The sequence below is a fragment of the Podarcis gaigeae genome (genome assembly GCF_964106915.1).
Source record: "Podarcis gaigeae genome assembly, chromosome: 17".
NCBI classification, from domain to species: Eukaryota; Metazoa; Chordata; class Lepidosauria; order Squamata; family Lacertidae; genus Podarcis; species Podarcis gaigeae.
The window spans coordinates 7,266,440-7,280,982 of NC_139694.1; the positions used below are offsets into that span (position 1 = coordinate 7,266,440).

The window sequence follows — 14,543 nt, forward strand, 5'->3', positions numbered from 1 at the left end:
ACCTTGTCAAATGCCTTGCTGAAATCAAGGTAGGCTACATCCACTGCGTTCCCTTCATCTACCAGGCTTGTAATTCTGTCAAAAAATGAGATCAGGTTAGTCTGACATGACTTATTTTTCAGATATCCATGCTGACTATTGGTGATCACAGCATTCCTTTCTAGGTGCTCACAGACTGTTTGCTTAATGATCTGCTCCAGAATCTTCCCTGGTATTGATGTCAGACTGACTGGGCTGTAATTATTTGGGTCCTCTCTTTTCCCCTTTTTGAAAATAGGGACAACATTTGCCCTCCTCCAGTCTGCCGGGACTTCGCCTGTTCTCCAGGAATTCTCAAAGATGACTGCCAGTGGTTCTGAGATCGCATCTGCCAGTTCTTTTAATACTCTTGGATGCAGCTCATCTGGCCCTGGAGACTTGAATACATCTAAACTAGCCAAGTATTCTTGTACTAAGTTATTCTGGGCTGTGTTTCCTCTGCTGAATCATTTGCTCCAAATTCTTCAGGTCGGGCATTGTTTTCTTTATCGGAGAAGACTGAGGCAAAGAAGGCATTGAGGAGTTCAGCCCTTTCTCTGTGCCCTGTTTGCATTTCACCATCTTCTCCTCTGAGTGACTCCACTGTTTCTTTGTTCTTCCTTTTGCTACAAACATACCCACAAAAGCCTTTTTTGTTGCTTTTAACCTCTCTAGCAAGCCTGAGTTCATTCTGTGCTTTAGCTTTTCTGACTTTGTGTCTACACGTGCTGGCTATTTGTTTGAATTCCTCTTTGGTGGTTTCCCCCCTTTTCCATTTTTTGTACACATCCTTTTTTAATCTTAACTCAGTTAAAAGTTCTTTAGGTAGCCATCCTGGCTTCTTTAGGCACCTTCCATGTTTCCGTCTCATTGGTATTGCCTGAAGTTGTGCTTTTACTATCTCCCTCTTAACAAACTCCAAGCCATCATGAACTCCCTTTCCTTTTAGTATTACTGTCCATGGGATCTCACCCAGCACTTCCCTAAGTTTTATGAAGTCGGCTTTCATAAAGTCAAGAAATTGAGTCCTAGTATGCTTGGCTGCTCCTTTCCGCTGTATAGTAAACTTCAGAAGAGCATGATCACTCACGCCTAATGATCCTTCCACTTCTACCCCACTAACCAGGTCATCAACATTGGTTAGGACCAGATCTAAAATGGCTGTTCCTCCCCCTCTCTGCTCAGCGCCCCTTTAGCGAAGAGGCAGGAGAAATGGAGCCCATTCCATTTCTCCTCCCGCTTCACTGAAGGGGCGCTGTGCAGAGAGGGAAAACTGTGCAGCGCCTCTCCAGCGAAGCGAAGCCTGGGGAGCAAGTGGGATCGGTGTGCACCGACCCCTCTCACTCTCCAGGCGGCTATCCGCAAGCCTTTATAGTGCAGCGGGAACTCCTGCTATGCTCTGAAGGCGTGCGGATAGCTGCCTGAAGCCCCCAGAGCACAGCGGAAGTTCCCACTGCGCTCCGGGGGCTTCAGGCGGCTTCAGCGAAAGCAACGCGAAGCCAAGGAGCACGGGGGGAGCTCTCCCTCTGCGCTTCGGAGGCTTCGCGTTGCTATCGCTGAAGCCAAGGAGCCTGCATTCGCTCCATAAGACGCACACACATTTCCCCTTAATTTTTGAAGGGGGGGAAAGTGTGTCTTATAGAGCGAAAAATACAATATACTGTCTATGTTTTACAAGGAAGGTCTTCACCAGCAACGCGAAAGTCACAAAATTAGGGACTGAATAAAACTCCCCAGCCAGAACAGACTGGTTGAGGGGGGGAAATGGGAGGCAGCGTTACTGACAAAATTAATATACAAAAAGTAAAGTCGTAAGCAGATGGCAGAGCATGAGACTCTTAATCTCAGGGTTGTGGGTGCGAGCCCCACGTTGGGCAAAAGATTCCTGCATTGGAAGGGGGTTGGACTAGATGACCGCATGGTCCCTTCCAACTCTGCAGTTCCATAATCCTATGATTCTATAACCAGCTGAACAAGTTGGTTGCAAAATGAGCTTTGTTTACCCTACCATTCCCGACCATTGACCCATGGTGGATGCAGTTGATGGGAGTTGAATCCAACAATGTCTAGAGTGCAGCATGATGGCTATCCCTGATCTAGACAATATTAGGAACCCTGGATCATTTAAATCTATTTGCTCTCTAGCAATGGTCGTCGCAAGCTTCCACAAATGCCCTTCATCAGGTTCTCTAATGGCATGTTGTCTCTTGCCCCAACACCCCCAGCAATAGCGCTCAGACAAGTATATCGTACCTACGGGACCGCCTCTCCTGGTATCCCCCACGGAGAGCCTCAAGGTCCATAAATAACAACACCCTAGTGATCCCAGGCCCTAAGGAAGTTAGATTGGCTTCGACCAGAGCCAGGGCCTTTTCAACATTGGCTCTGGCCTGGTGGAACGCTTTGCCTCATGAGACCAGGGCCCTGCAGGATCGGATTTCTTTCTGCAGGGCCTGTAAGACAGAGTTGTTCCGCCTGGCCTTTGGCTTGGAGCCAATTTGATTCCCTCCCTCTGTTTCTTTTTTCTTTTCCTTCTCCTCCTGCGATGAGGCTACATTTTAATATTTTAATGTTCCATTATTTTAATGTTGTATTTTATTTTTGTTTTTAAGTTGTAATCATTCATCTTGTTTTTATTATTGCTTGTAAGCCGCTCTGAGCCCGGCCTTGGCTGGGGAGGGTGGGGTATAAATAAAATATTATTATTATTATTATTATTATTATTATTATTATTATTATTATTAAAGGCTCTGCTCACCAAGCTGCAGTGTAAAGGAATCCCAGTGTAGCTCCGGTAATCGTGTAACTTGTTGAAAGGCAGGCAAAGAAGGGGTACATAGAGATGCCCACTTCGACGGCATGGAGTAGAACCACAAAAACTGCAGAAAGATAGGGTCGTTTTAGAAACCATAGTTACTCCAAATGGAGGTCTAGCATTTCTCACAGCTGCTCTCGGTCACTTGGGGGGGTACCCTAATCACTGGTAAAAGTTGGCCCACTTTCAAGGATGTATTCTCACAGTTGCTAGGTTGGAGGTATATTTAGGATGGCTGTGAATGGGAGTCTGATGCATTTACTGTGTCTTAGGAGTCAGACTTGGCCTTGAGATGCCTGAAATATGAAGACAGTGAGTTCCGGTGAGCTCTTGAGAGCTCTCACGGAGCAAACGATATCTGGCGAGGTTTCAAGGGATTTCTATGACATTTAGAACAATAAGATCCAGAAAGTAAAGAACTTCCGATTCTTCATCTATCTGTTATATAAAAATTCACTTTGTCCAGTCCAATAACACACAACAAAGCCACTTTCTATAAACCAACATGACCTTGAATCCTCAAATCCAAATAACATTATTTGTTTTTATTTTTCAAGCAAAAAGTCTATGAGAGGTTTCCAATCTTTAACACAGCTTATTGGTCTATCTTTCTCTTTTAACCTCTTTCTTTCTTTCTTTCTTTCTTTCTTTCTTTTTCTGTATTCCTTTCTCTCCCCACCCCTTTTTATGTTTTTATTGCATCTCAATCCAAGTCTCAGTTTGGACATAAAAGGGACAATATATTAGGTTTTGTACTTTTCTCTATAAAAGGTAAAGGGACCCCCGACCGTTAAGTCCAGTCGCGAACGACTCCAGGGTTGCGGCGCTCATCTTGCTTTACTGGCCGAGGGAGCCGCCATACAGCTTCCAGGTCATGTGGCCAGCATGACAAAGCTTCTGACGAACCAGAGCAGCGCACGGAAACGCCGTTTACCTTCCCAACAGAGCGGTACCTATTTATCTACTTGCACTTTGATGTGCTTTCGAACTGCTAGGTTGGCAGGAACTGGGACCGAACAAGGGGAGCTCACCCCATCGCGGGGATTCAAAACGCCAACCTTTCGATCAGCAAGCCCTAGGCTCAGTGGTTTAGACCACAGCACCACCCTTAATAAACCTTAATAGAAAGTTTGGTGAAATTTCAGCCAGTTCTCATGAGATTTCATCAGGAGCTACCACTGCTGACACCACCACTGCTTCTTTGCTGCTAGTGAGGTGAGCAGGGCACCTGCAGGGGCAGCACCTCTTGGACTTCCTCATAGGTGGGCCAGCCCTGCTGTGATCATTAAACAGGTGATTGACCTTATTCAGCAGGGCTTTTTCTGCGTTTTTTTATCCAGCCGTCTCCAACTTCCATCAGCTCCAACTAGCATAGAGCAGTGGGTAGGGATAATGGGAACTGACCTGTGGTGTAGCGTAGGTGGTACCGGGGGGGCGTTGCCCAGGGTGCACAATCAGGGGGGCGAACCAGGCACACACACACACACCGAGATCCACATCATGCCCTGACAGTGGCAGGGGTTCGAAAGAACCAAGGGTGAAGATCACCCATTACACCCTGCCCCCGCCTGACACACAAGCCCATCGGCCACGGGGGCAGGTAAGCATTGGGGGGTGATCATCACCCTCTGCACTTCCCACTCTGCACCCATAAGTGCCCGCTCGGCAGTGTAATGATTGCAGACAGGCAAGCAAGCCTTAATAAGAATTAATGACTCCCTGGCAGTTTTATGGTACTTTTATTTACAAAAAACACATCCAGAGCACGGCTTCTAGCCTGCTCTCATTGAAGAAGTTGGTCAGTCTGAATCCCCACCCCTCTCACAGCAGGAAGGACGCCAGATTCCCGCCCTTCCCCTCTTGCCCTTCTGTTGTCCGGTCTCTGAGAACGGGGACTGAGAGGTTGGACTTCCCCCTCCCCACTTCCACTAGACACACTCTCCGTCCTCTGCCTCTCTGCTGGTTGCCTAGCAACCCTCTGACTAGCTCTCCCCCCACCTGAGAGCTAATGTCTGTGACTTCTTTGTGAAAGGGGGTGGAGCTCCCCCTTCCTGGCTCTGTCAGCTAGCTTTCATCTGCAGAGCCGGCTTCTCTCTCACTTGGCTCAATTTCTGAGTCTGACTCTTCCCCTCCACTCGGTTGAGCCACGTTCCTGACACTAGGTGCTGGCAAAGGGCGCAAGGTCCCTGAAATTGTGTCCAACATTATCTGGGGACCCGAGTTTGGGAGAAGACTAGAGCTTACAAGGGAAATATGGCATTCCCAGTCCCTACATTCCACTTGAATTGTCAGTGGAGCTGAGCTGAGGCAGCATTTGCAGAAGGAAATCAGCAGGTAGGAAAGAGAGTGCTTAACTCTTCCACACAGCCAATTCCCCCCCCCCCAATTATTTTTTAAGATCCCTAGTCCCAATAAACAGAGCTCTAAACCTGGAAGAGAGATCAGCAGGAAAGAAAAATGATCTTGGTGGAAGGAAGACATCAGCAAGAAGAATTTGGCATATGCAAGGGAAGTTAAAAACACCTCACCTCACCTCACCTTCCGATCTTCCCTCTTTATTCCACTTATGTTAACAAATGCAAGACAGAGATCAGAATCCTGAATACAAAACTGAACTCACAGATGAGCCCAAAAGCTCAGGTTCTGGCTAGTATCAGGGCAATGAGCAGATTAGTATGGATAAACTGAAAAACGTCAGAGGCTCGTGGTATTGTTCCATCCCCAGGCCTCCCTGTTGCTTCTTTCCCACGTGTTTTACCTTTAGCCCACCTCGGAAATAACGAAATGAAGTGGTCTGAGGTAAACAGGTACATCACTTTATCAGCAATAATTCCAAATGCAAATCCAAGTGACCATCGGTTGCTGAAAGCAAGGATATCAAAGGGTCTGTGAGGTGTGGAAAGAAGAAGAAAAGAAATAAATCTTAGGATTCTGGGAAGCAACTGGGAAGCCATTACAGAGCTGAAACCTTATGTGCTGCAGCTCCCGCTTTCGAAGAGTCAAAAAACGTAGGTGTGAAATCAACCACCCATCAATTTCAGCTTAGAGAAAAATAACAAACAGGGACTGTTCAGTTCACCATCTTGTGACAGTTTGGTTGGGCCTAATACATAAAAGTATTGCCTGATTTGGAGAGAGCTTTAAATGTATGTTGTGGTTGTGACCTATGAAAAGCTCCATCTAGTGCCAACATGGAAGATCTTCCTTGCCCAATACAAGAGGAGTAATTTATCCTCTTTTTTATCCCAGGTGTACCGTATTTTTCGGTCCATAAGATGCACCTAGTTTTTAGAGCAGGAAAACAAGAAAAAAATATTCTGAACGAAACAGTGGATGTATGCTGTGTCCACAGACATGTGATCTGATGGTGAGTTTGGGGTAGCCCAATGCAAAAATCCTGAGGATCCATGTGGATCCGTGCTTTGTAACCACGTTTTTGCACCATTGCGGCCCCAGGCAACAGTGGGTGCATGATTTTTTTGGTGCAGGCTATAGCCATGGACATGCTATGTGATCTGATGGTGAATTTGGGGTGAATTTGGGGTGACCCAATGTAAAAATCCTGAGGATCCATGAGCTTTTACTTCCCCCCTCCCAGGCAGCCTCCACTAGCATCCCTCATCTCTCTTCCGATCCCACTGATCAGCTGTTTCCTTTCAACACTCCCTTCCCTCTTGTTTGCCTTAGTGTCTTTTCCTTAGCTGGAGCAGTTTTTTGCTCCTCCTTTTCTTCTAATTTCTCTCCTTATTGCTTTAGTCTTCCTGTTTCCCCCCTTTGCAAGTTCGCTGTCTTTACCTCCCCACTCCCAGGCAGCCTCCTTTATCTCTAGCGTCTCTTATCTCTCTCCCCGATCGGCAAACGATCAGCGGCTTTGTTTCAACACCCACTTCCCTCTTTCAAAAAAAAAAAAAAAGCATGATCTGCTTTTTGCCCCTGGGCAATTCGGCTCCAGGGACCACACATTCGCTCCATAAGACACACAGACATTTCCCCTTACTTTTTAGGAAGAAAAAAGTGCGTCTTATGGAGCGAAAAATACGGTAAATACTTGAATTTATGCCTCCTGCAAGACAGATTCAGAAAGGCGACCTGCTTTCATGAAGGAATGGCATTTGTTGCACTGGTGTACAGTGGTGCCCCGCAAGACGGAAAACCGGCTAGACGAAAGGGTTTTCCGTTTTGGAGGTGCTTCGCAAAACGAATTTCCTATGGGCTTGCTTCGCAAGACGAAAATGTCTTGCGAGTTCCTGCTGCTATTTTTCCTTTCCCCCCCTTTTTCTAAGCCGCTAAGCCGCTTGTCCGCTTATCCGCTAAGCCGCTAAAAGCCGCTAAAAGCCGCTAAAAGCCGCTAAAAGCCGCTAAAAGCCGCTAATAGCGCTAATAGCGCTAATCCGCTAAGCCGTCAATGGGCTTGCTTCGCAAGACGAAAAAACCGCTAGACGAAGAGACTCGCAGAACGGATTAATTTTGTCTTGTGAGGCACCACTGTGTTTGTCTTTTTCAGAAAACACTTGTAGCCACAGGAGGAAAGTTATTCTTCAACTTACGCCATAATCCCACAGTGTCCATGTAGAGGAATTTTTTCATCTATACAACATCTTTTTATTCTTTTTTCAAGACAGGACAGCACTATAATGATGAAGACCTGCCGATACAGAAGAACAGTTTTGAGGGAGTGAAGGCATCCTTTGATCTTTGAGAAACTAATAAAGAATTACAATTGAGTTATTATCCCTAAAGATGGATGCTCAACCTATCAGCTCAGTTAACCTGTCAGTTAATTAAAACAAGTCAGGATGTTCCTGGTGAATTTTCCCATCCATGTCTTGGAATTGTGTGACTGTTGGGTCAAGTTAGCCATATTGATTCGTACGCTGCCGGTGGGTTCTTGTTGTTGTCTTGTTGGGCTGTGTGTGTAATAAAAGGGAGCCACACTGGGGTGAAGGCGTCCTCTTTTACAGTATTGGCCTGAATATAAGCCTCATTCCCCCCCCCCAAAAAAAAATTAAAGTGCGGCTTAAATTCGCAACCTTACAAAAATTGGCTTTTATGATATCGCTGCTGAAACAGACATACAATAAAATGGAATGGATGTGAGTGGCTGCAGAAATTTAAGGGAGCAGCTTATATTCGGGTATTGACTTTTTTCTCCCCCTCCCCCCAAATTTTAAAGGTGCGGCTTATATTCAGGCCAATACAGTATTTGTCCCCGTGTTGCTTTCAGTTTGTTAGTTAGTGTTACGGTTCCAAGGGGTTGCTCGAGAGCAAGCAGGCAAATGCCCCCGTGCTCGGCTGCGAAGCCTTGCTTTTGATGCCAAAATAAACTTTATCTGTGCAGAGCACCACTCTCCCGTGGCTGGCTCACTCACTGGCAGAATCTGTGAGTGGGCGGTCCTTAAACCTTCCCCAGCAAAGTAGTTTCTTGACGCCCAGTCTGCGCCTCCCCTCTCGGCGCGAAAGCTTACTGCGCAAGGAGGACGTGGGTAACGGAGGACCTCTCTCCTCCCCGCTTTGCCCAGGCAAGGTGTCCTGGCACCGCCTCGCCTCCTCCAAGCCCTGAAGCTCCTCTCCACTGGAGGCGTGGTTACTCTCCTCCGCTGAGGAGGAGCTGCTTCCCGTGATCTTTGGGGGCTCTCTGTAATCCATCCGGCTTTTCCCCTTTCCCTCCTGAGCCGATGGCAGTTCCCTGACAGTTAGCTTTTCTAGTAAGGCTGTTTCCCATCCAATTTGGTCCCAGTGGTTCATGTTCACTCCTGACAGGCCCCTGCACTATGATGCTTCCAGGAGCTGAGAGTAGGTGGGTTGTAAGCACTTTATACTGCAAAGCTCTCCCTATGTTTTTAGTTCTGGCTCTCTGCAGCAAGCGCACTTAAGATCAGCCTCTGCCAAATTCCCCAAATTAAGCAAGGGTACCAATGCCAAAGTAATTATGTCTGCGTGTGCACGTTAGTGCCCAGTGCAGAACCCAAGAGTAATATATGAGATCAGTATTCCATTTTGTGCATTTTTCAGTATTATACACAGCCACACTCCTTCCTATCTAATGGCAGCCTCAGTATCTGAGGAAGGAGAGTAGCTCTGTATTTCATCAGTCAGAAGAAGGTACGATAACTGGCCTACTTACTGCTGGAGGAAGAGACAAATGTATAAATGCCTCCGTTTCTACTGAATCCTCACAAGAGGAATTTGAGTTGTCCATATCTTCAGAAGAATCATTTAGGAAACCTGTTCTCCTGTACAAGAAACACAATGGTAAATAGCAGATATGTTAGATGATACACAGAGTTCAGCATCTTAAGCCTGCTTGCAAAACTCTGGTCTTCTATATGCTGGCAATGTCTACAGCCATATCCCCCAAAGTTTGATAGCCAATATACATTTTTTTAAAATATAATAAAAAATAAAATAAAACTGGAAGCATGCCAATGCTTACAATCAAAAGCATTTAATTTGGGGATGTATATGAATAAAAATTTCTCACCTTCAGAGTACCACCCCTCGCCCCACTATGCTCCTACATGTGTCACTCTTCTAAATATGCCCATATCAGCTCAAACAGAAATATGGAGGGCACCATCCTCTGAGGGATAGGGAATTCTAGTGCTTCTCTGCATGAGGAAAGAAGCGACATGTTTAAACCACACAAAGATGAGTCAGAATATTTTGACCACAGCACAGGTGAAAGCAAAGCAGTGGGCAGTCTCTTCTGCATTTCTTTCCCACAGCAGACACTTAGTTCCCTTGTATGGAAGTGAGAGCTGGACCATAAAGAAGGCTGATCGCCGAAGAATTGATGCTTTTGAATTATGGTGCTGGAGGAGACTCTTGAGAGTCCCATGGACTGCAAGAAGATCAAGTCTCTCCATTCTGAAGGAAATCAGCCCTGAGTGCTCACTGGAAGGACAGATCGTGAAGCTGAGGCTCCAATACTTTGGCCACCTCATGAGAAGAGAAGACTCCCTGGAAAAGACCCTGATGTTGGGAAAGATGGAGGGCAAAAGGAGAAGGGGACGACAGAGGATGAGATGGTTGGGTAGTGTTCTCGAAGCTACCAGCATGAGTTTGACCAAACTGCAGAAGGCAGTGGAAGACAGAAGTGCCTGGCATGCTCTGGTCCAGGGGGTCACGAAGAGTCGGACACAACTAAATGACTAAACAACAACAAGCATGCTAGCATTGGCACAAGTGTTGGGAATTACTTCTCTGGAGCAGAGGTGGGGAACTGGCAGCCCGAAGGCTGGCTCAGGCCCACCCAGTTGTGTCAAATCAGCCCTTCAGATACACAACTGCAACACACACCCTCCACCACAAGGGAGGAAGCGATTGACAGAGATTGCCGCTTGCCTTCCAGAGTGCTCAGCGTACATTGCAGCACTCGGGAATCATCAGAAGCGGGTCGTGAGACTTTCCACCTACGCCTCCTTCCAAAAATCCCTGGAGCAACTTAAAAGACTTCCCTTGCCTTTCCCATTAGGAAAAAGGAGGGTCAGGGAAGCTGGTTTAATCAGGAGCCACCACCTCAATGACCCGGGAGCACCCTGAAACGCGATTCCCAAAAGCACTGCTGAGCTCTCTTTGCCATAGCTCAGCTGTTTCTCAATTGGCTGCAAGGGGGTGATTTTCCCAACTGACTCATTGATCAGGAGCAGGATCATTGAGCAGTGGCAAAGAGGGAACTGTTCCTCCAGGCCCCTGCTCAGGTGTGTGTTCCTCCAGTGTCGAAGCAAGGATTCTTCAACATCTACTTGGTTGGACTGGCCATGTTGCTCGGATGCCTGATTATCATCTTCCAAAGCAACTATTCTATTCCAAACTTAAAAATGGAAAGCGCCATGCTGGTGGTCAACAAAGGAGGTTTAAAGTCTCTCTCAAGGCAAATCTAAAAAAACATAGTATAAACACCAACAATTGTGGAATCTTGGCCTGCGAGCGCTCCAATTGGAGAACAGCCTTTACCAAAGGTGTCATGGGCTTTGAAGATGCTCAAACTCAGGAAGAAAGGGAGAAACATGCTAAGAGGAAGGCACGTTTGGCAAATCCACACCGTGATCAGCTCCCGCCCAGAAACCTACGTCCCCAATGTGGAAGGACGTGTGGATCCAGAATTGGCCTCCACAGTCACTTACAGACTCACTGTTAAAACTATGTTCATGGAAGACAATCTTACTTGGCTACAAGTGATTGCCAAAGAAGAAGTGTGTGTTTTGCAGCACTCTTGCAAGTGTCGGCTGACTCCCACGCGAACACAGCACCAAAAGACTCACATCCCAATTTTCTTCAGCAGAATGTTGGAGGGTATGCAGTTTTCTTGAAAAGGCAAAGTCACATGGCCTGTTAAAGGTGCTCTGGCAGCGGGGGGCCATTAGGGGAAAGAAATGCCTGGTTCCTGCTTCTCATAGTCAAGATCTTCAGGCCCGGTGGTAGATGGTATCTCTGCTGCTGCTCCCTATGGGGTTGAGAGCCAGCATCCTACAAGATGGACTCATAAGCACCCAACCTGGACTCCCATGCCCATGACCCAGGAAATGTCTGCTCCTGACATCTTCCAGACCATGATGAATGTTGACAATTCAGCCAGGACATAAATGAAGTTATATGCAAACGAGGACAGGGCTTGTGTACTTTTCATAGACACGTAGACGACATGCCAGTATGTGCAGACTTGTCATGTCACAGTGACATGAAACGACAGCTGCTAAAATTCCCTGTGTCTCATATCTGGATCTAACAACCTCAGCTCCACGTAGAAACCCTTTTGCAGAATTAAGACTTAATGTCATGCTCTCTGCCTTTTCAGATGGCCGTTATAAGAAATTACCCGTGGAACAGTGTCTTGTCTTTACGTATTTTGCAAAGCTGTCACAGCTGATATTGACCATTATATTACTCAATGTCCATTTTATAAAGATCCCTGTGTAAAACATTTGTCCCAACTTTAGCTGCAAGAAGAAATCTGTTATACCTGGTGAGTTTGTATGTTTCTTGCTGTTTGATAATGAAAAAGATGCTCCTTTGCATATTTATCTGCACTGCCAAGAAGTCAAGAGCTAAATTTGTGGCTCAGTTCTGAATGGTCTATGCAGAACTGGCAAAACTGACATACAAGCTACGGGGCAAGGATAACTGTGACTTTAAAGATGAATGGGAACCCTTTACAAAGTATTTGAAGATGCAACAAAGCGAACTGGACTCCTTGGCTGGTTTTGAATAAACATTCACAAACCTTTTGTTGATAATTATTACTTAAATAGTTTGAGGATCTATACAACTGTGTAACATGCAGAAAACAGCATTTTTAGAGAAATCAGAGACTGGAACTGAGGGTGGGGGTGGGTGGGTTCTGTGGAGGGAGGGAGGGGGAGGGAGGAAAAAGGGGGAAATAATTTTGAATAAAAAAGTAATTAAAAAAAGTTCTGAATGGTCCTTTTTGCTTTGTTTGACACAGGTATATATAGCTACACAAATAAATTATTACTTTCCTACCTCTCCATCCACCTGTGCATACAATAGCCTTATACTCCTTTTCATTTGGCCACTTGCAAATGCTGCCTTAAAATGCTGTAATGTGTGAACCGGGTGAAGCTGATGCAACTTATGCTTCTTCCTTCCCCACCTGATGAATTCTACCAAGATGAGCTGCATCTCCTCATCTCATAGAATCATAGTATTGGAAGGGATCTTGGAGATCACCTATTGCAACCCCTTTGTTAATGTAGGATCTACAACACAGGATCTGTGATGACGATATCTATGACAGACAGTGACCCAGCCTCTGCCTTTAAAACTCTAGCGAAGAGCTCATCACCTTCCCCAGGCAGTCTGCTTCACAGTAAGGAACGTTCTCCCAATGTTTTCATACACCTCACCATTCTAGTTCCTCTCCTGTCAGGGGCTGGACTGAGGAGGAATGATGGGAGCCGCTGCCGCCCCTTCTCCCCAAGGGCAGGAGGCCAGTATTGACTTAGAACAGTGGTTTGCAGAGGGGCATAGTCCAGAGGGGAAAAGCTGGGAAATACTGGGAGAGGAACAGCTAGAAGTGGAAACACCAGGAGAGAGACAGCTGGCAGATTCAGTGTCCTTAGACAGCATTCCTGACCCCCCTTCGCCTAAGACTAGACAGGCTTTGAGAGTGATAGAACAGAGAGCTCAGCAGTAACAAATTCGGATTACCCGACGTGGGAGTGACATAGATAAATGGGGAGGGAGGGGGTGAGCCTTTACTGGGAGCAACGCCGTTTCTAGAGAGATATGCATTTGTTAGGAGCCAGTGTGGTGTAGTGGTTAAGAGCGGTGGACTCATAATCTGGGGAACTGGGTTCACTTCCCCGCTCCTCCACATGCAGCTGCTGGGTGACCTTGGGCTAGTCACACTTCTCTGAAGTCTCTCAGCCTCCCTCACCTCACAGAGTGTTTGTTGTGGGGGGGGGGAGGGAAAGGAGAATGTTAGCCGCTTTGAGACTCCTTCGGGTAGTGATAAAGCGGGATATCAAATCCAAACTCCTCTTCTCTTCTTCTTTTGTCTCTCGCTGTGATTATTAAAGAAACTAACTGGTAAGAATGCTCCTTTCATTTGATCTGCTTAATTACTGCCACCGAGGGGGGGATTCCCTTCCCAAAAGCCTGACATCTCCTAGACATTGATCAATGTCATCCTTAAAATGTGCCTCCCAGGTGCCATAGTACATATGCAGCTTGACAAGCAGCCAAAAACTGCATTAGCATTATTAGCACACTGTTGGCTTATGTTCAGCTTGTGATCCACTAATTCACCATTTCATATCTGCTGCTGCCAAGCCCTATTTTCCCCATCTTAGACTTATGCTTGTGCTTGTGTGTATGTGTGTGTGTGTCAAAATCCAGGACTTTGCTTTTCTCTCTGTTGAGTCCCACCTTGTTCTCTTTTGGCCTAGTGCTCCAGCCTTTCAAGCCAATACTGATTCCAGAACTCTATGAAAGAAGAGACGATTCCAACGAAGGAGGAATGGCTTTAAAAAGTTATGGACTACGCAAAGTTGACAGCAATGTTAAGAGATCAAAATGACGAACTTTTTACAGAAGAACGGAGACCTTTTGTTGGACCATTTGGGAAAGAACTACAAATGAAATCGCAGACAGGATTCGAGATAGCAGCAACAGAAGAAAAATGATAAAGTAATTGTATTAGAGGGGTTTTGATAATAGACGAGAATTTTATATATATAGTGCAGTAGAAAAGAGTTTGAATTAAATAACTGTGGAGGTGGGAGTGGAAAGTCAATATATGAAATAATGTAACTATTTAATTTGAAGTTAATTTGTAAAAATTCGGAAATGTGTGTGTGTGTGTGTATGTGTTTGATTGATTGTATCTTGTCCCTCGCACCACTGTGTTATCTTCAAATCTGATAAGTTGTCAGCACCCGGGGCAAGGCAAGTAATTTGCACCCCCTAACCCATGGATTTGCGCCCCCTAACCCTAACCCCCAGATGTTGCGCCCGGTGCGGCCGGCCCCCCCTGCACCCCCCACGCTACGCCACTGGCAAGGCCTCCCTCATTGGGGTTGTGGGTCCACCTAAGGTAATAAAGGTAAAAAGGTAAAGGATCCCTGAATGGTTAAATCCAGTCAAAGGCAACTATGAGGTTGTGGCACTCATCTCTCTTTCAGGCCAAGGGAGTCAGCATTTGTCCACAGACAGCTTTCTGGGTCATGTGGCCAGCATGACTAAACCA

At 46.2% G+C, this 14,543-nt stretch overlaps 1 protein-coding gene across 3 annotated transcripts in view; it reads right to left on the reverse strand.

Annotated features, from left to right (window-relative positions):
* LOC310834750 (stimulated by retinoic acid gene 6 protein-like) overlaps positions 1-14,543 on the reverse strand; it is a 54,037-nt gene that overhangs the window by 27,041 nt on the left and 12,453 nt on the right. For all 3 annotated transcript variants that reach the window (XM_083718976.1, XM_083718974.1, XM_083718975.1), the window contains exons 2-5: positions 8,958-9,066; positions 7,381-7,478; positions 5,592-5,719; positions 2,777-2,897 (exon numbers count right to left, since the gene is read on the reverse strand). In XM_083718976.1, coding sequence (XP_083575102.1) covers positions 2,777-2,897; positions 5,592-5,719; positions 7,381-7,478; positions 8,958-9,066 — 456 coding nt within the window. The remainder of the gene's footprint in view (positions 1-2,776; positions 2,898-5,591; positions 5,720-7,380; positions 7,479-8,957; positions 9,067-14,543) is intronic.